Here is a 23,629-nt window from a genome sequence, read left to right as displayed (position 1 = left end):
GGGCACTGAGAAACACTGGTGGGGGCGGAGGGCCGCCGAAGTCCCGGGATTAAAAGACCCGCTTGAGCAAGCATGGCGGGGCCGCGCCTGCAGGTACCCCGCCTCCAGGGGGTTTCGCAGGAGCAGTTCATGCAGCTCCTTTACCCGCAGGTGAGGCGCTGGTGCCAGCCAAGTTGCGGGGATGCAGGGGGCAGCGTCCCTGGCCAGCCCGCGGCTCCTGGACTTGGGGGGACCGCGGGGGCGGCGGCGGCAGGTAGCGGCTTGGAGCCGCAGTTGAGGGAGGGGGCGCATGGGGGCGTGTGGACTGTATTATGTTAAAGAATTACCCGGGATCAATAGTTCTTTTCCGGAGAGCGACTTGATCCCTGGGAACAGAGGAGGAATATTTTGCCTAATAAGCACTGCTCGTTATTGCGAGCCGCCTTGCGAGGTACCACCCGCCTCCCCTGCATCCCTATCGTCCTTCCGGTTTCCTAAAATTGCGAAGAAGTCTCCGACGACCCCCGGCCAGTGTGCACGTCCGTGTCCTGAGTTTACCGGATTTGGAGGAGAAGCTTTTCTTTTGAGTTTAAGTCAAAAGGGAAAGGAATGGGAATCCCGCAGGAAACTCCCCCTCTTGGTTTGTCTTCTAACTTACCTGGCTTCCGGTGCAGAAGTTGGCTTCTCAGCATCTGGCCCAGAGAGAGAGAGGGAGAGAGAGAGGAGAGAGGGGAGGGGGAAGAGAGAGAGAGAGAGAGAGAGACTTTCAGTGTTTATCTAATATATGAACTTAAAAGAGTGGGGTTAAAGGCCAAAAATCTGATATTAAAAAAAGTGGTTGGCAAAGATAAAATGGCCTTTTAAGTGTATGAAATGGTGTTCAATTTGACACAAAATTAAAACCAATTTGATGCAGTTTCTTACATACCTTATTGGCAAAAATCAAAGATTCTTGGTAACAGTTGAGTCCTGCTCACCCTGCCAAGTTCTACAGCTATTCTAGACAGGAATTTGACATATCTTTGACAAAGCCTTATGTGTTACTCTATTCCCTAGCAGTTTCTTTTAAGAATTTGCTTTGAAGATGAAGTCATGAAATTTCCCTATAGGTGGATGGACATGGATTGTATCTTACTAAGTGAAATTAGAAAGAGAGGGACAGACATAGAATGACTGCACTCATTTGTGAAATATGAAATAATGTAATGTGAGACTAACACCCAAGAACAGTAGAGGCAAGGGCCAGAAAGATTACTCCATGGTTGGAAGCTTACCTCAAGAGCTGGGGGAGAAGGCAGCTGGGATAGAGAAGGGACCATTAAGTCAATGATGGAGGGATCCAGGGGAATGGGAGGTGTGTGCTGAAAGTAGATAAAGGACCAAACATGATGGCCTCTTAGTATCTGTATTGAAACCATAAGTCCCAAAAGTAGAGAGAGAGTAAGAAGGAAGTTGTCTGCCATAGAGGCAGGGGATGGGGTGGGGTGTGGGTGGCGGGAGGGATACTGGGAACATTCCTGAGGAAAAATGTAAACTGGTGGAGGGATGGGTGTTTGATCATTGTTGACAGAAACTCAATCCTGAAAGCTTTGTAACTATCTCATGGAGATTCAGTAATTAAAAAAAAAAGGATTTGCTTTGGGATACACCTTTGACAATACAAAGGAAACTATGTGATGTCTATTGTATTTGAAAATTATTACAAATAAAGTAAAAATCAAGATGTTGGAAAGTGAACAAGATATTTATGGTGTGGTGTACTAAACTGCAGAAAACAATGGGGATGATAATCTGAATTGAAAGCAGTATTACAAAAGATATTTTCTGTGTAAGAAAGGAGAAGTAAAGAACAAGCTCCTAAAAGTGCATAAGCTGAATCATGAATAAATACAATGTGAATCAGATTTAAAGGGATTACTCAAAATAACTGGACTGTGCTGTTCAAAAAATGTCAGGATCACTGATAACAAAAGCTGAAGTACAGAGATGTAGCAACTAAACTCATTATGAAACCTCAAAATGGGGTAGTGGGGAATAAATTATGTATTATCAGGGTGGCTAGCATAATTTGGGTATAGACTGTAATGTACTAGTGTTGAATATAATTTAAATAATTATTCTGTGATTATGAAAGAGAATGTTTTTGTTATTAGAAATATGCCGCCAGGTATTTTAGAGGAAAAGAAGTGTAGTCTTTTACATCTTCTGAAACAGTTTAGAAAAAATATTGAATCATGTTAAGCGTACCTCTCTATACTCTAGTATAAGTGGCAGCAAATGGTAAAGTGGGGTAAAATGCTAAAATTAATCATTAGTGAAGGGTGTACATGACTTTTATAATATTTGTATAACTGTCATACATTTGATATTGTACCAAGATTAAAAGTTGTAAGCAAGATTTATATCAATTATAAATTTCAGTTACTTAGATTTTTGGCAGAAATAATGTTTACAAAACTTCTAAGTAATCTTCAGGTTTCTCTTTCTAAGCTATTGATGATAATGGCTGTCTTGTTTTCCAGTGTTAAAGTTTTGTTCTAAGTGTATTAAAATGGGTCCTTTTGTTTTAGTAAGAGTACAAATTGTCAGAAGTTTGTCAGACTTTCTACATCTTGGCATCAATAATTGATTATTTGATTTTTGTCCCTGTTTTGTCAAATATGAGTCTGATATTTTGTTGATTTTTTTCCTAACTTGGAGTTCTCCCCACACTTACAGAGAAAACCTCTAGTTTTGGAAGGACTTGATCTGGGGGCATGTACCAGCAAATGGACAGTGGATTACCTAAGCCAGGTCGGAGGCAGAAAAGAAGTGAAGATTCATGTTGCTGCAGTGGCCCAGATGGACTTCATTAGTAAGAACTTTGTATATAGGTATTTTCTTCTGAGGTTTACTCTGGGGATGTAGATAACCTTTTTAAAGCATTTCAGGTATATTTGCATTCTTATACAAAGATCATGTTGCATGTCATCTTTTGGCTAACTTAATACAGTTATCAGTCATGAGATAACTAACTTTTAAAGAGAGACTTCCGAAAGATTATAATTCACACTTTATTATATGAAGACATTTCCTTTTAAGTATAAAACCAATATTTTCTAGTGTCATAAACAGAATTTCTAAGTTAGATTACAGTCTAAAGTTAGTGAGTTGTTTTAATTCATTATACAATGCTTTTATTAGTTGATCCTGCCACATTAACAAAAATTCTAAAATCTATTTTTATTTTTAATGCCTCAATTTCTTAAATATTCTTAATTTCAGATTTTTTGTTTGTTTAACAATTATAAGCCCGTTTTGCTGCCTTCTTTAGAAAGATAAAAGACTGAGGAGAGAATGCAAGATTTAAGGCATTTGCCTTGCAATACACCAGCCCTGGTTCAATCCACAGTCCTGTGTATAGTCTCCCGAGTGCCACATATAGCGTAAGTAGTTGCTATATTTGGTAGACTCTTTTATTGACGTGGATGACTTTTAAAAAATCATACTTCATTTTCTTTTTACAAAATAACACTGAATACTTTCAATTTTGATCATGTTTTTTATTTTATGCTTCATTATCTTTTTTTTTTTAACTAAAAAGTGCCAGGGATTATTTATATGCTATCTAAATGTCTAAAGCATATTATGATCTAAGGATCCAATTGTCACAAATGTTTCTTCTCTGTTCTTTCCTTGTTTTTCTGTTTTGTTTTGGGGTCATACCCCGCAGTGCTCAAGGAACCAGATTGAGTACCTGGGTTCAAGCTGGGGATGGACTGTGTGCAAAGCAAGCATTTTCAACCCTGTACTATCTCTGTGACCCCACATTGGTATCTCTGAAAAGTCAATACTGAGGAAGTCAAGGAGATGGGTGCTCATGTCTATTCTAACTCTGGGATTACCATAGTTCCCTAAGCATCTCTGGATATTGCCCTGAAGGCCTCCAGCCCCACTGGAATGACTATGGTGCTCCCACCATCACAGGTCCCAAGTAGCACCATGTTATTGGGCCCTTACATTGAACCACCTGCCCAGTTGGCCATGAGTCACAGAGAGTGGCCCCCAGGTCTCCTGAGCATTTATGCTTGTGACATCCCTTGAAGTAATTATTGAGGTAGTTGATAGCTATAAAATGTCTATACTTAAGTGCTTTGTGATCTTTGGGTTTACTGTTATTACGCTATAGTAAAGTATAATAAGATAATAAGTAAAGAGAGGCTTTACTTATTCCTCCTGAATTTTTCCAATAAATTTGGGCAATAAATGGCAATGACTTTCAGATTCTGAATACATGCAGTTTATCAGTAATTTCAACGTATTAGAAAAACACATAGTTCATTTTTAAAAAATCGTGATTTTTTAAAGAGAACTCTCATGCTTCCAGATCTAGAGATTAGTTAAACAGAGCTTCTGATGTTCAGGATATTCCTTTCTCATTAGTTTTCCCATCTCACATAGCAACTTTCCAAAGCATTTTTCAATTTTGATCCTTTTGAGTGTTCAAATTGTGGTTTTGGTTTTCAGTAGGCTATGAATTGATTTTAATTGCTGTAAATCTTTTTGAGTGTAAGAACTTTTCATTTTTTATTAAATCATAAAAGTAGAAGAAAGTGCAGGAATGGTGAGTGTTTTACAATCTGTAGTTAATGATGTTTATTTTCCAGAAAGTTCAGTGACATGACAACTAGGTATTGTAACTTCCATCTTCAATTGCCTTGATGTTTTAAATCTTTCAAAACTTGTTTTTGAAATACATGCATGAGGTAATAGTTTCTTTTCCAATTTCCTCCCTTTCATTAGCATTGTTAAGAGTTGCAAGAGTATTTTCTTAGTAAAGGGAGAAAAAGTCACTTTTGACACTATCAGGAAATGAGAAGTGGGAGAAGGCATCAAGGCCGAAAAGATCCTGGAAAACACACACACACACACACACACACACACACACACACACACACATATAATTACTTAGTATATAATTATTTTATGAAGTACAAGTTGATACATTACTGCTTATTAATCATTTGAAAACTAGCATATTTCCATGTCTTAGCTTTTACTACTTCTTGGTATTTCTCACTGCTCCTCTAGATGTGGACAAGAAGAGCCTTCCTTTTGTGGCTCTTACTACTCTGCTTATATTTTGTACGTATTTCTTAAGTCCGAGTCTCGTAAACTTTGTGCTTCTATCACACCATCTAATTTCGTTGTACTATCATTAATCTTAATCTGATTTTGAAACATTTTCTGAATGGGGAATAGAAGAAATTTGTTTTTCCTTTTATTGATGTTACTAGGTATTAGTATGCTTTTAAAGGAAGTGATCATTGTTCAAGTCATCATATTTCCATTACTGAGCAGAGTATATCCAGCATTGCACTGAACAATCTAGACTGGATTACTTGCCTAACACTTGGATGCTAATGCTACAGTTAGTGTTAGTCACCATCTGGTGGCTTCATTATGTCCTGCTTTTTTTCAATACATACAACTTAAAAATTTGGGATTACCAGCAAGTAATTTTTTCTTTTTGAGCCATACCTGGTGTTGCTCAAGGCTTACTCCTTGCTCAGCACTAAGGGATCACTCCTGGTGGTGCTTGGGGGGCAATGTAGAATGCTGGGGTTCAAACCTAGATCAACTTCCTGCAAGGAAAGCATTACACCAGCTATACTATTGCCTCAGGTCCTATTTTTCAACTATAGGGTAGCTTTTTCTATTTACCAACTAATTTAACCAACTATTGTACATATTTGGTGGTACAATCTATCTGATGTGATATCAAAGTATCTGCCACTCATGGTGCATAGCAGTGGTACTCACCAGCATCAGTATGTTAAACCTGAGGAACAATCTGTGAGGTTTTTGTTTTTTCTTTAATACAAAGTATACAGGTGAGAAAACTCACGTTAAAGGGTTAAGTATTACTTATCCAAGATAACCATAGCACAAAATGATAGAAACTGGACTTATACTCAAATTTTGCCTAATTCCATAGCAATGCAATCTTAATGCTTCTTTGATAATACCTTTCTTACTATTCTGTCTGCTAGTCTAGACAAAGGACATTTCAATAGCAGACATCCCCACTTCTTTAAAAAAAAAAGGTAAACATAGAGGATAGATAAACTTCAAGGCAAGGAACTTCTCAATTCATATGTTTCATTTCCTTTTCGCTCAGTTCTGCCTGCAGAGCTATCTAAAGGGGAAGAGCTCGGAACATTCAAACTTTCCTTAGACTGAGCTGGTCTCTCTTCTTTTGCAAAGTCAGCATCCCACCCTGGTCTTGTAAAGGTCTTAACACATGCAGGTTCTCTCTAGAAAATAATTTAGCTTGAACAATTATACTAATTGCAGAGTTAGCACTGAACCAGAAAGACTTCCATATTCCCAAATTCTTCAAAGATGCTTTTGTAGGAATAAAGAGTCAGTGATAAGGTCAGAGATGGAAAACACTTAGTAGGATGATTCCAAGTAAATTTGTTGATACAACTGGCCAGAAACTGGTATGAGTTTGGTCTGAGTAGATGACAGACTATTCTTTCTTATAGTGCTCACTCAGCTCTAATTGCCTAGTATCCTCAAGTTCACTTATAAGATGACACAATACTGGACTCTGTTCTATTTAATTATCCTCTTAGTTCACTGAACCTGTAGCATGTAATAGTCCTTGAACTTGGCTTTTCTGATTCATCCAGGGGTTATGTTCAATATATACTCAAAAACTACACTGCAGATAAGTGAATCAAATCCCTTGTTTCCAAACAATCACTCACCAGTCTTCTAGTCCACATTTATTTCACCATTTGAGGATAATTTTTACAATAAATAGTACTACCTGATTATTGCTAGGTAATATAGGATCTTTTTCACATTTATCTTAGCCCAGTGTGTTTCTGGAAAAACTAGTAGAAGGTATGTTCAAGGTCATCTCATACAGAAGAACCTTTTCCTCTACTACCCCAGGAGAATTTGCTCCAAAGATGTTTGGTATTAAGACTGCACAGATTATGACTTTTAATTAGAGTTTGGAGGCAAAGTGTAGGGGGAGGGAGAGACTTTTCATCAGATGATTTTGAGGACTTGATTGTTTTGATATTACTGAGGCGATATCACCTACATAAAGGGGCATTATTTTTAATTCTGAGAGGGGTCAGATGGAATAGTACTTTAAGGAAAAATAACTTCTAAGCTCAAGAGTGAGGTAAAGGAAACAAACTTTGCGTTTTCATTATTCATCCTGTTTCATCTGGATGGAAAGAATGACATATGGATAGAAATATTGAAGAGTAAAAATATCACATACCTGGAAATCTTGAGATATTCCTCTGAAGGTTTTAAAGGACAGATGTTACAGGAGGATGAGAGCAATGTTGCTGGCTTCCGTGTTCTGAGTAGTGTTGAAAAGCAGGAAGATCATGAGGGAAGATTTACCTTTGGACCATTCTCTTTCTTTTTTCTACCAAAGTAGCACTAGTTTGCCCTATGATTCACGGAACTTGTTTTTTTCATGAAGCTTGAAAACAGGTACTGTAGGGGGCTGGAGTGATAGCACAGCGGGTAGGGCATTTGCCTTGCACGTGGCTGACCCGGGTTCGATTCCCAGCATCCCATATGGTCCCCTGAGCACCGCCAGGAGTAATTCCCTGAGTGCAAAGCCAGGAGTAACCCCTGTGCATCACCAGGTGTGACCCCTGCCCCCCGCCAAAATAAAAAATAGGTCCTGTAAAGGCAAAACTATTTCCAAGGGTAGGAACATTTTTTTTCCCCAACAATAGTTGGAAAGTGGTGATACTGACATTTGAGATAAATTCATGTGTAACATAGATTTTAAAAAATAAGTTCAAAATTTTTGACATCTTAATACAAATAATTCATTTAGCAGATAACTAAATGAATCTTTAAGGAATTCCACATAATAGGTTATATTTAAAATTGTGAATATTTAAAAAAGATATATTCAACTTTTCAGTCCTAATGTTTAAAATGATTAAAATACTCTAGTTGACTTATGTCTAAGAGTTCTTTTATGTTTATTTCAGAACTTTACCTTTTGATGAGTTGATTCAGAGGGCAGCTGAAGACAAGCATAAAGAATTTTTTATTTCAGAGGTAACTGTTTTTAACACTTTCTTTAGAAAATATGTCAGTATACTAAATGAGTGAGTGTTTTATTTATTTATTTTGGTTTTGTTTTGAGGCTCAGACGTGGTGCTCAGGGGCTATATCCAATGCAGTGCTTGGAGGTTGCTCTGTGCTAGGGATTCAACCCTGACCTCCTTCATGCGCTCCAGTTTTTTTGAACACTGCCAGGAGCAAGTACCTTTTTCTTTTCTTTTATTCTAGTGCTGGGTATTATAAATGTATTTTCCTATAACAGTATAACATCAGATATACAAAACCTATAGCATTCTCTGATTTGTAAGGTTTGATTGTATACCGTAGATCTTAGCTGTGCCACGTATTAAAACTCACACGTTGGCCAATTTTCATTTTTATACACTCAGTATATTTATAAAATGGGAATAATAATGAAATCTGTTCCATTAGTGAAATAAAATTTGTAGAGTATTCTGGAGGTCTAATATGATTAAAATGTCCACTAAAATTAATCCCTTTAGATTTATCTAAAATGCTTTTAAACTTAATCATCATGTCTTAACATATACATTGTTAAACGTGTATATTCAATTGTCCTAATACTTTGCCATCTAAAGGTAATGAATAACACCTTAAAGAGCCCTGAGGTGCCAAATGAAATGAAAACAACAGACTGGATTCAAGTCTAAAAATTATGGAAATTAAGATGAATATGGACAGTTTTGTCCTCTGTGAAGCAGCTGCTTAGTTGGAATTAGGAATTCAAAAGATTTATTGGGGTGTAAAATAATCAACCGTGTGAAAGGAAGCAGGGAAGATTGGGTAGGAGGAAGCCTTTCGATGGTGAGGAAGATCTGAGAGTCTCTGCCAGCTTCATGTGGAACTTTGAGCATAAACTGCCTTTTTGAGGTGTCCTGCATCAGGATTCCCAGTATATACTATCTTGCTTACTCATTGGTTAGGTTTATCCCAAGAAGATCCTGCATTGAGTTCAAAAGTTGAATTGAACCTAAAGGAGTTGCTAACTAACACTGATAAGTTAATCACACTCCTTGCAATCTGAGGGTTTATTTTTTGGGGGGGGAAAGAATTCTAAATAGTGCATCTGTGGATCTACAACTTCATCTTTTTAAAAAGTTGAAACATTAAGATTGGTCAAAAACTTTTAGAATTTTGAGAACATTCTTTGAAACCTGCACGTACTGATAATGTTTTAGTTAAAAAATATAAAACAGTAAAGAATCTATACACAGAATTGTTAATTTGTAGTATATTATTAGGTAAATCAGATATATTTTGAAGTTTGTATTAAAATTCTATAGGAGGCACAGTTCATTGGGGGAGGGGAACCCTCTCCCAAGCAGTGCTCAGGCTGGGGCCCCACTCCCAGCAGTTCATTGCCTGTATGGTCAGAGGATGAAGTACTGCCTGGGGCCAGTGGTACAGGGTTAAACCAGACCATTTTAGTGGTGTTAGCCACCCACATACGAGCCTACTGCATACGTCTCTCTAGCCCTGAGACAGAACTCTTTTTTTTTTTTAATTTTAATTTTTTTTAAAATTTTATCACCATGTGGAAAGTTACAGAGTTCTCAGGTTTATGTCTCAGTTATACCGTATTCAAACACCATCCCTTCACCAGTGCCCATATTCCACCACCAAAATCCCCGGTATACCCCCCGCCCCCCACCCCAACTGTATAACTGATGAATTTCACTTCATTTTCTCTTCACCTTGATTACGTTCCATATTTCAACACAAAACTCACTATTGTTGTGGGAGTTATATCCCCAAACAAGATAACCCTAATAAGGAGGCATTTGATAATTAGTTTTCCATTAAAAGATTGTATGTTTTCAGGTTTTAGAAAAGGCCGCGTGGCTCGGATGTGTCCCAGTCCCGAATCCTGGAGCCGTGTTGGTTACTGCTCAGTGTCGCCAGGGCTCCATCTGGAGAAGGTGTGCTGGCGGCACCTCCTCCTTCCGGCCCCCTGGTGTTGCTGGCCCCGATTCGGGTCCGGAGCATTGTCCGGGCCGAGTTGCTCACCAGAATGCCTGCCGCTTCTGAGACAGAACTCTTGAGAGGGTTTGATGCCATACTTGAACTGACATTTTAGTTTTCTAGTAATACAGAAATATAGGCAATAGAAATATTTTATAATTAAAGTAATTCTTTGTGCTACTCAGTGAAAGTATCAACTCCCATATGCTATTATGAAGTGATAAAGTTCTAACTCATACATGACCTGATCTGTAAAGAATTTGTCTTGTGAATTTATATGATGAGAGATAGGCTTAACTGAAATACTTATTTTATTGTGATAAATAAAATATGCATTGTGACAAAAGTGCAACAGCCTATTTTTTAGTAATTTATTAAAAGTATAGGTTACTTGGGGCTGGAGCGATAGCACAGCGGGTAAGGCGTTTGCCTTGCACGCGGACAACCCGGGTTCTAATCCCAGCATCCCACATGGTCCCCTGAGCACCGCCAGGGATAATTCCTGAGTGAAGAGCCAGGAGTAACACCTGTGCATTGCCGGGTGTGACCCAAACACCAAAAAAAAAAAAAAGTATAAGTTACTTTGTCTCAGTATATATTTGTAACATTCATCTCAATAATACCTTGAGGTCATGTGTGCTGTACAAATAGGAATTCTTTTATGAAGTCTTAAAACAATTATGAGTCTAAGCAATACATATAAATTAAGCATTCAGACTTTGTGTTGTGTGCAAGTGCCCTTTAGAATTTATTTTACTTAGTGTTTTGTGAATTCAGTCTTTATAACAAGCAACATATAAAGATATTTCTTCATATCGCCACCAGAGAGCGTTACTAGAAAGGATAAGAAAATTGAACTTACTTAACTGAAGTTAAATACTAAGATTCATTTCCTTCCATCTTTGCTTAATATTTTTAAGTGAATACTGATACTATTTTTCTTTGGTGACTTTAGGATGAGAAATACTATCTGAGATCTCTTGGGGAAGACCCTCGAAAGGTAAGCAGTCTGAATATAAAACTATTTAAATTCAACAAGTATCTTAAATTTCATTATCTGACATTTGACCTGTTCTTAATGATTTCTGTTCTTTATTTTTGGGTGGGAGATACAGCGTGTCTGGAGGTACCAGGAATTAAACCCAGGCCTTCTGCATATAAAACGTGCGTTTCAGTCTATGAGCCATCTTTTAGAGTCCTTATTTGTGTTCTTTTACTGTATCACTATCATCCCATTGTTCATTGATTTACTCGAGCAGGCACCAGTAACGTCTGTATTCTTCCCACCCCTGAGATTTTAGCAGCCTCTCCTTTACCAATGGTTGGAGGCTCTTTACAGGGTCATCGAAATGAGAGTGTTATTGTTACTGTATTTGGCATATTAATACGCCACAGGGAGCTTGCCAGACTCTCCTGTGCAGGTGGGATACTCTCGGAAGCTTGCCTGGCTCTCCAGGAAAAAATATATATATTTTCCTTTTATGATGATGTGCCCAGGAATCTGTTCACTCGTGTGAGGCTCCGCCCGAGTGTGTGGAAAGTGGCCTGGAGCTTTCCAGGTAGTGGGGGTCGGCTGCTCTGCCTGGGTCCCTTGGGGCAGGGAGGGCTCTCACCCGCCCCTGGTGCGGAGTGCAGTGGCATGGTTATGGGGAACTCATTTTATGTCCCCTTAGGGAGGAGCATCCGTGAGTTCTGGACGGTGGCCGATGAGGAGATTATCTTTGTTCTTTAATAAAAAATAAGATTATTAACATTTAGTTTGGGTTTGTGTTCAGCCAAGACCATAAAATCTCAATATTAAAAGTAATCCAATTTGGGGGCTGGAGTGATAGCACAGCGGGTAGGGCATTTTTGCCTTGCACGAGGCCAACCCAGATTTGATTCCCAGCATCTCATATGGTCCACTGAGCACCACCAGGGGTAATTCCTGAGTGCAGAGCTATAACCCCTGTGCATTGCCGGGTGTGACCCAAAAAGCAAAAAAATAAAAAAGGTAATACAGTTTGTATCCAGTTAAGAAGTCTGTTCTGTGTACTTTCCAGTTGGGCATTCAACTAATATATAATCATGGAATTTAAATATAATCTAATTACCAAATTCAAATAATTCATTTTATAAGCCTTGACATGTGTTCAGAGTCCAAGTAATGTGCCCTACCATACTAAGAAGTGGTCCCTAAAATTGTCTGCCATAGAGGCAGGGGGAAGGGTAAGACAAGGTTAGGCCGGGATACTGGGGACATTGGTGGTGGAAAATAGACACTGATGGAGGAATGGGTATTTGATCATTGTATGACTGAAACTCAAACATGAAAGCTTTGTAACTGTAGCTCATGGTGATTCAGTAAAAATAAATAAAATGAATTGCTCATAAAAAAAAGGGTCCCTAAAAAAATCAAGTATCAGTGAGATTTTATGTTTCCCTTTATGTCACCATTTAATTCTTTACTTTCTTTAATTCTCCTTCAGAGGAACCCACAAGTCTTACAGAGTTGGTAACATTCAAGATGTTAAGTATTCATTTAAAATACTTACTATTTTGAATTTACCAATGGTATGATTCAAACTTAATTGGGAAGAACCTAATCTTACCAATACATTGTTGTTGAGTCTTTAATCTTATTACATGGCTTGTTATTCCTGGGCTGGAGTGATAGCACAGCGGGGAGGGTGTTTGCCTTGCACACAACCAATCTGGGTTCGATTCCTCGGCCCCTCTCGGAGAGCCCAGCAAGCTACCGAGAATATCCTGCCCGCATGGCAAAGCCTGGCAAGCTACCCGTGGCATATTGGATATGCTAAAACAGTAACAACAAGTCTCACAATGGAGACTTTACTAGTGCCTGCTCGAGCAAATGGATGATCAATGGGATGACAGTGATACAGTGAGACAGATATGGGTGCTAATGGCCATCTTGATAAATGAACACTATGTTGGTATTGTGTTTATTATTAAAAGTCCTTTTTTGTTTTTTGCTTTTTGGGTCACACCTGGTGATGCACAGGGGTTACTCCTGGCTCATGCACTCAAGAATTACTCCTGGCGGTGCTCAGGGGACCATATTGGATGCTGGGAATCGAACCCGGTCGGCCGTATGCAGAGCAAATGCCCTACCCACTGTGCTATCGCTCCAGCCCCAAAAGTCTTGTGTTTTTATATAGGATTTTTTTTTTAATAATTATATTTTTCTCAACACAGGATGTCGCGGATATCAGGAAACAATTTCCTTTACTGGAACAAGATATTAAGTTTCCCAAATTCTTCAAAGAGGAACAGTTCTTTTCCAGTGTTTTTCGAATTAGCTCACCGGGATTGCAACTTTGGACGCACTATGATGTATGCTACATAAATGAGATATTTAAAGCAATAGTAGATCTTTAATATTTAAAATGCTTATTATTTACACATTTAATAGTCTGGTTTCAGCTTTTCTGTAAGGTGTTCTTAAGATCTTTGATATGTAATGTGTAAGTGTGGGTTTTGGTAACAGGTTCTCTTTTATGGGAGTAAATCATTAGTTAATGTGAGAGCCTAGTTTTTCCCATTTGCATTTTCTGTGGTCTTGTTTTTGATTCATTATTGTGTGTATGTACATATGTGTGTATACATATTGTTTTATGAAGTGGCTGTCTTTTGTACATGTGAAAAATGGCCACTGCATGCGGGGAAATTGTGAAAGTAGAAAAAGTAGTAAGGGTGTGGCATGAGGATGTTCAAATGACACACATGACTCAATAGACTTATTCAGGGTGAAGGCAGTAACCTGTGGAGAGCTAAAATTTCCAATTATAAGAATTTGGGATAGGGGCCAGAGCGATAGCACAGCGGGTAGGATGTTTGCCTTGCATGCGGCCGACCTGGGTTCGATCCCCGGCATCCCATATGGTCCCCCAAGCACCGCCAGGAGTAATTCCTGAGCATCGCTGGGTGTGACCCAAAAAGCAAAAAAAAAAAAAAAAAATTGGGGGTATCTGAAAGTCTTAAAGTAAATCACGAATCACGAAATCCCGTTAATCACCAATTTCTTGGACGGGCTCAGTAACATCTCATTTTGTCCTTTCCCTGAGATCTTATAAGTCTATCTCAACTCGGCCCTCCTAATGATTTTGCACTGGGGGTCTTCAGGGTCAGGGGAATGAGATCCAGCTTGTTACTGGATTTTGCATATGAATACACCATGGGAAGCTTGCAAGGCTGTCCCAGGTGGGCAGGAAACTCTCAGAAGCTTGCCAGTTTCTCCCAGAGGAAGAAGTAGGCTACAAGATATCGCTTCTGGGAGCTTGCTTTTAAGTCTCTGGATGTTGGCCATTGATGGGATTACACACACCTGGGTTCCTCTGCCGGTACCTTCATGCATGAGGCCTGTCCAAACGTGTGGAGAGGAGCCTCCAGCATGGCTGTAGCTAGGTACCAGTGGTCTTCGGCCGCCAGGAGCTCTGCTCGGGGTGGGGAGGGAAGCTGGAGCCCATCCCCTCCAAGGGACCCCAGGGAAGATAGACAGGCGTGCGGGCAAGAGACTCTCTTAAAGTAAATATCCCTGAAAAATGTCTAATGTCAGGATCAGAGTAGTAGCATAGCTGTTAGAGTACTTGTTGATCCCTGGCGCCCCATGTAGTCCCCTGAGCCCACCAGAAGTGATTCTTGAATACACAGCAAGAGTATAGGATTACATCCTGAGCACCACCAGGTGTGGGCCCCCCTTCCCCCAAAAAAAGTTAAATGTCTATTGAACTTATTGAGTGATAAGATGTATAGACTGTTGTTCTTGGTTGCCATGGATTTCTAATTTTGCTTGCTTAAATATGTGCACATGTGTATAAATATTTTAAAACTTAAAAATCTGGTATTTTATAGTTGAGCTCAGGACCCTTTGGGACTATTTTAATATAGTAACAAGTAAATCACGGACATAATATCCCAGCATAATGTTTTTGAAAGAGTTCATATCAATGATGTGGTGAGAAAGTGATGTGGTAACTTAAAAGCTTTTTTCCAGTAGGGGCCATACCCAATGCTGCCTGGCCCCCAGGGCCACACTCAACATTTACACGCACAATCTCTACCAACAAAGTATAATCCAAAGTAGGGCAGGGGTGGGGGGTGTGGTGCATGGAAGATCAAGAATAAGAAAACTTGCCAGGCTGTATTCGTATATAAATAATTGAGAAATTTAAATGCCTATGATGAAATTTGGTTGGTATTAAAAGAGTTTAAGAGGGGTTGCAACAGTACCTTATATTTTCCCAGCACCTCGTTAATTTCTAAGTTTTTTCACTCTTTTGTCTATTTACTGGGCTTAGAGACATTCCGTGACTGATAAATAAGTAATTAATGAAAATTAAAGATCTGAATAGGTGTAACTGCCTTCAGTACCATAATGGGAGGACAAAGACAAAAAGTTCCATTATTTTAGGCTTCTTAATGGCTTTACTGATCCTTCCATTTCATTCTCTTGGTGGGGGCACATCCAGCAATCCTCAGGGGGATATATTGGGAGCCAGAGATCAAACCTAAGTGAACCGCAGGCAAGGCAAGTGCCCTACTTGCTGTACAATCTCTGCAGCCCCAACACATTCCCATTTTAAGGCAGAGCTGCAGAGATAATTTTAATTAAAGGCATAGTTATTTGGAATATAAATGTCTTGCATGTCTTGCATGTTCATTGTTAGACTCTTTCAACTATAAGAGTTCTAGGTGATATCTTATTAAAAGAATAGGATTACAGTGAACTGTTTTGAATGCTATTGATTGTATTAGAATTTTAGATACTACTCATCTATAACATTTTGGTTTTTAGGTAATGGATAATTTCTTAATACAAGTGACAGGAAAAAAGCGTGTTATACTCTTCAGTCCTCGTGATGCCCAATACTTATATTTATCAGGTAATATTTTTTCAAATTCATATCTCTAAAATCTAGTAATATTTTATTACCTTGTTTGAGAAACTTCTTTATTCATGGAAAAACATCTTAGAACTTCTTCCTTATGATGTATTATTTTCCATTATATATATACATACACGTAATGACAGGATAATGAGATTTTCAGATTTTCTTAATCATATTACATGTAGTTATAATAAAGAGTAGGCCAGTGGAAATTGTCTTAGCTTTCAGAAGAAAGCACTTCTCACAGTCTACATAAATTGTACAAAAAGTGATGGATTTTTCAGATTTACATGTGATTCTTTATAAAAACTGCAAACTTCACCCAATTAATATTATTTCCCTCCACTTTTTTTTTTAACTTTTCAGGTACTAAATCAGAAGTACTGAATATAGATAACCCAGATTTAACTAAATATCCATTGTTTTCCAAGGCCAGAAGGTATGAATGTTCTCTCAAAGCTGGAGATGTATTGTTCATTCCTGGTAAGATTTCTCTGCCTCGCTATGTTGGTTATAAAATCTGGATTCTGCCATGCATTAGCTGATTTTTTCTTTCCAGAAAAGTTGCATGTGTTATGTCCTGTAAAATTGTATGTATTTTGGGCTGGAGCAATAATACAGCGGGTAGGGTTGTTTGTCTTGCATGCGGCCAACCCGGGGTTTGATTCCCAGCATTCCTTATGATCCCCCGAACACTGCCAGGAGTAATTCCTGAGTGCAAAAGCCAGGAGTAACCCCTGTGCATTGCCGGGTGTAACCCAAAAAGCCAAAAAAAAAAAAAAATGTATGTATTTTATCCTATAAAAGATGATTTTACACACAGCTGTTTAAGCAGTGGTTTTTAAGTAATGGACCATGAACTGGATCTCATTCATAGAAATTTCCTGCCAGGCCAGGAAAAAGCTACTGCCACTTAGTGGTTTTTAATCACAGGTCCTTGCATAGGTACCAGTTGTCAGGTAAAAGTGTGGGTCCATGAGCTGGAGATACAGTACAATGAATAAGGCATTTGTCTTGGACAGGACCAATCCCAGTTCACTCCAACACCACATGGTTCCCCCATGCACTTCTAGGAGAGATCCCTGCCATAGAACCAGGAATAAACCCTGAGTCCACTGGGTATGATCCCAGAACAAAACAAAAGGGCCCAAGAAGTAGTACAATGTGAGCAGGGTGCTTGCCTTGCATGCTGCGAACGCAGTTCAATCCCTGGCATCACATATTGTCCCCCCGAGCCTGCCAGGAGTAATTTCTGAGCACAGAGCCAGGAATAACCCCTGAATATCACTGAATGTGGCCCCAAATCAAAACAAAAAAGAAAAAAGAAAACCCAAAACCAGTACTTAGCCCAATTATTGTAAGCATCATTATCTTGATTTCAAAGTAACCCATAATTTCTGGCCAGCGCGATAGTACAGTGGATAAGGCGCTTGTGCTGCATGAACCTGACCAAGGTTCAGTCCCTCTTATTCCGTATGGTCCTCCAGAGTACTGCCAAGAATATTGTTGAGACGTGAATAACCCCTGAGCATTGCTGGGTAGAGCCCCAAAAGCAAAAATAAGCCCCCCAAATAACCCACAATTTAATATTAAGTTATGATGTTAACGTGTTTTCTAAAAAGGTGGAAATACTTTTCAAAGTCAAAACACATTATTTTTGTAAATATCAATGTGCTACAAATGTTAACACTTGTGACATCTTGTGTATGCTTTTATTCTGTATTATGAATTAGTATCACATAACTTTTATACAATAGGATTTATTTCTGTACGATTTAGCTTATAAGCATTGCCTTTTATTAGTATCCAGAATTATATGATTAATATCTATAAATATTCAAAAGTGAATAAATACCACCAGATTAAAAAATTTTTAAATGAGCATTCTATTTATATATTATATCTAAAATATATTAGTTATTTCCTAAACCTAAATTAATGGAGTAACCATTCATACCTTCTTTCAGTGATAGTTAAGTAAAAAGGTATTGATTAAAAAATATATTCTTACTTGGTGCCTAAGAATAAGGATATAGGGGCCAGAGCGATAGCACAGCAGGTAGGGCATTTGCCTTGCACGCGGCTGACCCGGGTTCGATCCCCGGCATCCCATATGGTCCCCCAAGCACTGCCAGGAGTAATTCCTGAGTGCAAAGCCAGGAGTAACCCCTGAGCATCGCTGGGTGTGACCCAAAAAGCAAAAAAAAAAAAAAAAGAAAGGAAATATATAGTTTGTATTCCTCAAAGATGATATAATATTGTTCATATAATTGTCCATAAAGATCTGCTACATTTACTTCTTTTTATTTTTGGCTGCATTATATTTTATTGCCTCTAATTCTTGTATTAGTGAAAAACAGCAAGTATAAATGTTAAGATTTTTAGTTTTGTCAAAGCATGACTAAAGGCTATTTAGTTTTCCCTTGTTCTATCTACAATTTTGTTGTTATTGTTTGGAGGCCACCCTCAGCAATGCTCAGGGCTTCCTCCTGGCTCTGTGTTCAGGAATCACACCTGGTAGGGCTCAGGGGACAGTATGTGACACTAGGATCAACTTGGGTTGGCCTTGTGTAAGGTGAGCATCTTAAAACTCATGGGCCCCCTCTGTCTCTGACCATTTACTTATATTTTAAAATAAAACCAAAAGTTTTATCTTTGGATTTAAATTTACTGAATGGTTTTTAAAATTTTAAGAATATAAGTCTTTCTTTGTTTTTTTTTTTTTTGGTTTTTTTTTGTTTGTTTTTGGGTCACACCTGGCGATGCACAGGGGTTACTCCTGGCTCTGCACTCAGGAATTACTCCTGGCGGTGCTCAGGGGACCATATGGGATGCTGGGATTTGAACCCTGGTCAGCCGCGTGCAAGGCAAACGCCCTACCCGCTATGCTATCACTCCAGCCCCTATAAGTCTTTCTTTGTATTCTGTTTGATTGGGGGGGAAAGATTTGAAAGGAAATATATTTAAAATTAAAACTGAAAATTAGTTTTGAAAAGTAATTTTGCAAATCAATGTATTTTAGGCTTTTTTTCTTAGAGCACCCTTAGAATTTTTCTCTAAAATTCAACATCTTGTAAATCTTCCTTCTTTCCACAAAATTAAAAAATTCTTTGATATGAATGTGCTTCATTTTTGTTACAATGTGGTGTTGTTGCTTTAATATTCTTATAGTACGTATATTTTGAAAACATATTGACTAGATTAAAAAACAAAGAGGCTGGAGCAGTAGCACAGTGGGTAGGGCGTTTGCCTTGCACGAAGTCGACCCGGGTTCGATTCCCAGCATTCCATATGGTCCCCCAAGCACTACCAGGAGTACATGAGTACTCCTGAGTACATGAGCCACGAGTAACCTCTGTGCATCACGGGGTATGACCCCCCCCAAAAAAAAAGAAATAAAATCTTCTGGTGGATATAAAATACCACTTAGTAATACAATGTGATAAAGTTTTTTATCCTCCGGATCACCAAAATGTTTTATATCATTAAAGAACCCTAAATACATAATTATAATTGCATTAGAAATAAAATGCCAAGGAGGCTACAAAAGAGTGTAAATTTAGACAAGTTAGAAAACCAAATGCAGTTTTAACAGGAAGTCTTTCAGAACAAAATTACTCAGCTGAGTCAGAAAAGGTCAAAGATATTCCTCAAATAATTGAAATGGTCTGTTTATAAGAAAATAAACACTTTTGATGTGGTTGAGAGACTCAGGAAATGTAAACAAGTAACACAAAACACAGTTCCAAATTACAGGCCTACAAAACAAATATAACTTTATTATGTCTTTCAAGTTTAAAGGAAAAAAATCGCTATTTCCAAAGAACGTAGGTTTGTGCTGTTGACACTTTAAATTGGTTGGCAATTCATAAAAGTTAAAACGATTCTGTTAAAAGCTGGGAGTATGCTAAAGAAGAGATCTAGTTACAAGAATTATTTCTTGCATTGGCTATATGCAATTCGTGATATTTCACTGACATTTTGGTGTGTTTTTTTTTTTAACTGTACATTTTATTTTTAACTTGTTTTTTAAAACTTTCTCTAGCTTTATGGTTCCATAATGTAATTTCTGAGGAGTTTGGAGTGGGAGTGAATGTCTTCTGGAAGCACCTTCCTTCTGAATGCTATGATAAAACAGATACCTATGGAAACAAAGATCCTACAGCAGCATCAAGAGCTGCACAAATTTTGGATAGAGCCTTAAAAACACTGGCTGAATTACCAGAGGAATACAGAGACTTCTATGCTCGGCGAATGGTCTTACACATTCAAGACAAAGCCTACAGCAAAAACTTTGAGTAAACAGATGATGAAGTAAATGCAATGAATGTAAATTTTTATAATTTAGCTCAAATGTTGGAGAAGTGACATTAACATCATCTTTTAAAGATTCTGTGTTCTTATGGGAAAGATAAAGCAATTTCAGGTTTATAAACTAGCAAGCATGAAGGGATATTTGTAGTTTCTACTTAGGACAGATTGTTTTGGTGAAGAATACTGTACTCGATCCACCCTAGCTTTCAGATGCATATAACTAAAGTCCAATTTAAAACAATAAAAGGTATTGAATCATCATGAAGTTTGCTGATAGAATAGGCTTCTATATTTCTGATCCGGTGATTCACTGGTATTACAAAGAACCTTTGGGTTTTTTTTCCCTCCCCTCTTTTCAGTGGCAGCATTGGCATCATCTTAAGGCCAGCTAACCTCGTGGTCATAGATTGCTTGCCAATAGCAGTGGGGGCCATGAGCTTCTTTATTTACATGCAGCAGAGGAACCAAACTGGATTCCAGGGGCCTTCTCTCAGTGGAAGAAAACTTTCCCAGAATTTGCCTCCAGATCCTTGGGTCTTACTGTTCTCAGGCAGCATAGACATGTACATCCAAGGCAGTCACTGGCAGAGAGCCAAGAATAGAATAATGCTTTGTCTGGTCAGGTCTGTGGAGCTGAATGTAGAATTCTCTTTATCTGAGGTACATGAAAATGGGATGATGTGGGTAAATATGGGAAATTTTTAAACAGTTCTGATAAGAAAGGAAGAAAGGGAAACCAGCAATGCCGAATTACAGTAATCTTTTGAGGTTCTAAAACATACAGCTAGCTGCCTTGGTCTCAATGTGTTTAGAATTTGGTATAGATAGCTCTATATATTACCCCTTAGAGGTTGTTCTGATATGTAAGAACCATTGTGCATTAGATTACAGTTATTTGGATTATTAGTTTTATGGTTTGTCTAAAACTGTGATCCTGTTTCATTCTTGGTACTGAGTGTAGCTCTTTATACTTTGAATGTTAAAAAATACTGTTTTCAGCATACATAGAAACCCGTTTTAATGTGTACCTAATGGATAAACTTTAAAGTTTTCACCAATTAATAATGTTTAGCCAGTCTTACTTAAGAAAAAAAAATTCTGTTCATAAAAACAAGTATGTGGGATTCTAATAATGCTGTGGTTATCAAAGACAGTAAGCCATTGTATGTGGGCTGTACCATTCTGTTTTGTACTTAGTATTATATTACAATGTCATTGAAGAAACACCCAGTACATTTTCTGAACACAATGGTACCCACATAAAAGCCATCTCAGAGATAGCAATTTGGTGCATATTAGAGAAAAGAATCTTTCCTATTAATAATTATCTGCTGAATGGCCAGTGCAATAGTACAGTGACTAGAGCACTTGTCTTGTACATGGCCAACCCTGGGTTCGATTTCCCTGACCCCAGTGTCCCCTCATCTCTTGTCAAGAGTGAACCCTAAGCACTGCCAGGTGTGGTCCCCAAAATATACAGAATTATCTGCTTATATCCTGTATGTGGAGTTAATCTCAGATCACTTGGCACAAATAAGAAATGAAAATTGTATGAAAAATTGTTCTTAATTTTCTAGGTTTCTTTGGAGTTAATTGTTCAGGCTAACAGAAGGAATGAAGGATTTATATCTAATTATAAATTTTGGTCTTTCATTGTTAAAGTATTACAGTACTGTTTTCTTTGACAGAAAAGTCAAAACCATTCTGAGTTTGAAATTATTTGTTTATAGTCAGTTCTTTAATAAGCCCTTCTTGGTTTTGCTAATTTTCTTTTAATCAGTAAGAGAGCTGGTACAAAGTATCTATGTAGGGTCATAGATAGATGCTTGGGAACTTGGAAAACATTACAGTTTTGGCAGAGAATATTCATCTTATTGTTTATTTGGGAAGCAAACTGACTCTCCTTATGCAAGTTAAATAAAACTTTTTGAAGCTTATTTTCCTTATTTTCAAAACAGTTAACTAATAATTTATATGACTGATTAAATACAGGAGAAAGTTCAAGGGCAGGCACACAGTTGAAAGCTGGTGTTTGTTTCTATTTAATCATTCTTTCAGGGCCAGAGCAATAGTCCAGCGGGGAGGGCGTTTGCCTTGCTTGCAGCTTACCCTGGTTCAATCCCAGCTACCACATATGGCCCAGCACTGCCAGGGGCTAATTCCTGAGTGCAGAGCCAGGAGTAGTCCCTGAGCATTGCCTGTTGTGACCCAAAACAAACAAGAAAATCATACTTTCTTTATGTAAGAATCGGGGATTGTTCCTGTTGTGATATTAAAACTGTCCAGGGTCTGGGGCAACAGTACAATGGGCAGAGCTTTGCCTTGCACATGACCAACCCAGGTTGGTATCCTTGGCACCACATATGGTCCCCTGAGCCCACCAGCACTGACCCCTAAACAGAGGCAGGAATAAATCCTGAGAACTGCCAGGTGTGGCCTAAAACCAAGCCAAAAATAAGTAAGTTTTTCAGATTCAAAGAGCTGGATAAAATAAATTGGAATTATAGTTGTGACCAAATTAATAATTCCCTGTTAATACCTCATTGTGAATAAACTATATGGTTTTGTAGATTTGGCTACAGTTTGGGGGCTTCACTTGACTCACAAAGTAGTGTTTTTCATCTGCCAGCAAAACTTCTCACTGATACATAGAAAAGGGATACAAAGACTGATGAATAATTGCCAGCCCAGTATAGGATGGATATTGTATAATTACAGAAACGAGATGCAGAGATGTATGTATTGACAAGGAATTTTTTTAAGATACCAAATGACAAAAAAAAGACTTGAAAAGTGTTTAATATGTGCATTTGTATAAAACAAAGACATGTTCCAAGTAGACATCTGTGTATGCATTGAATTATTTACACAAAAATAAACCACTATGATAGCTTCTGAGTAGTGATTGAATAAGCAGGTGGGCAGGCCAGAATCCACAGTTGTGTATTATTATTTAAAACTTTTTTTCTGTGTATTTTCAAAGTAAATTCTGAAAATACATATGTAGGCTATAATTACTGGCTTTTGGTAAATATTGAGAATTTGTCTTGGTATTAATTACAGTGGAATTATAAGTTGGAATCTATTCAGTAATTAATGTTCAGCTTGTGACCATGAAAAACCAAAATGGGGCTGGAGAGATAGCACAGCAGGTAGTGCGTTTGCCTTGCATGCAGCCCACCCGCCTTCAAATCCCAGCATCCCATATGGTCCCCTGAGCACGGCCAGGGGTAATTCCTGAGTGCATCGCCAGGTGTGACCCAAAAAGCAAAAAAAAACAAAACAAAACAAAACAAAATGGGAAACAAAGACTGTGAAGCTTATTTTGAATCTTTTTATCCTCTTAAACAGTAGCTAGGTGTACA

At 38.2% G+C, this 23,629-nt stretch overlaps 1 protein-coding gene across 5 annotated transcripts; it reads left to right on the top strand.

Moving 5' to 3' along the window:
* The first annotated feature begins 1 nt into the window (after position 1).
* TYW5 (tRNA-yW synthesizing protein 5) lies at positions 2-23,156 on the top strand. Of its 5 annotated transcripts, none has more exons than XM_004601259.2 (8): positions 2-150; positions 2,698-2,852; positions 8,001-8,070; positions 11,015-11,059; positions 13,258-13,395; positions 15,857-15,944; positions 16,317-16,433; positions 19,996-23,156. In XM_004601259.2, exons 1-8 carry the CDS (start codon positions 73-75, stop codon positions 20,250-20,252), a joined length of 948 nt encoding a protein of 315 aa, XP_004601316.1. In that variant the 5' UTR covers positions 2-72; the 3' UTR covers positions 20,253-23,156. The 5 variants fall into 5 exon arrangements, with proteins under 5 accessions (XP_004601316.1, XP_054976840.1, XP_054976842.1 ...); XM_055120865.1 differs by lacking the exon at positions 2-150 and adding an exon at positions 3,244-3,404 and having other exon boundaries at positions 2,705-2,833; XM_055120867.1 differs by lacking the exon at positions 2-150 and adding an exon at positions 3,293-3,404 and having other exon boundaries at positions 2,725-2,833.
* Positions 23,157-23,629: the final 473 nt, after the last annotated feature.

This window comes from Sorex araneus, chromosome X (assembly GCF_027595985.1).
Source record: "Sorex araneus isolate mSorAra2 chromosome X, mSorAra2.pri, whole genome shotgun sequence".
Lineage (NCBI taxonomy): Eukaryota > Metazoa > Chordata > Mammalia > Eulipotyphla > Soricidae > Sorex > Sorex araneus.
The sequence above is the reverse complement of the archived record's forward strand: the minus strand, read 5'-3'. Positions and strand labels throughout refer to the sequence as shown.

Bases quoted from the DNA above. Each gene is read 5' to 3' on its own strand.
- TYW5 (XM_004601259.2), top strand. From the start codon at position 73: ATGGCGGGGCCGCGCCTGCAGGTACCCCGCCTCCAGGGGGTTTCGCAG. The intron at 11,060-13,257 runs GTAAGCAGTCTG...TTCTCAACACAG, and splicing joins TTGGGGAAGACCCTCGAAAG to GATGTCGCGGATATCAGGAA. The intron at 15,945-16,316 runs GTAATATTTTTT...TTAACTTTTCAG, and splicing joins CCAATACTTATATTTATCAG to GTACTAAATCAGAAGTACTG.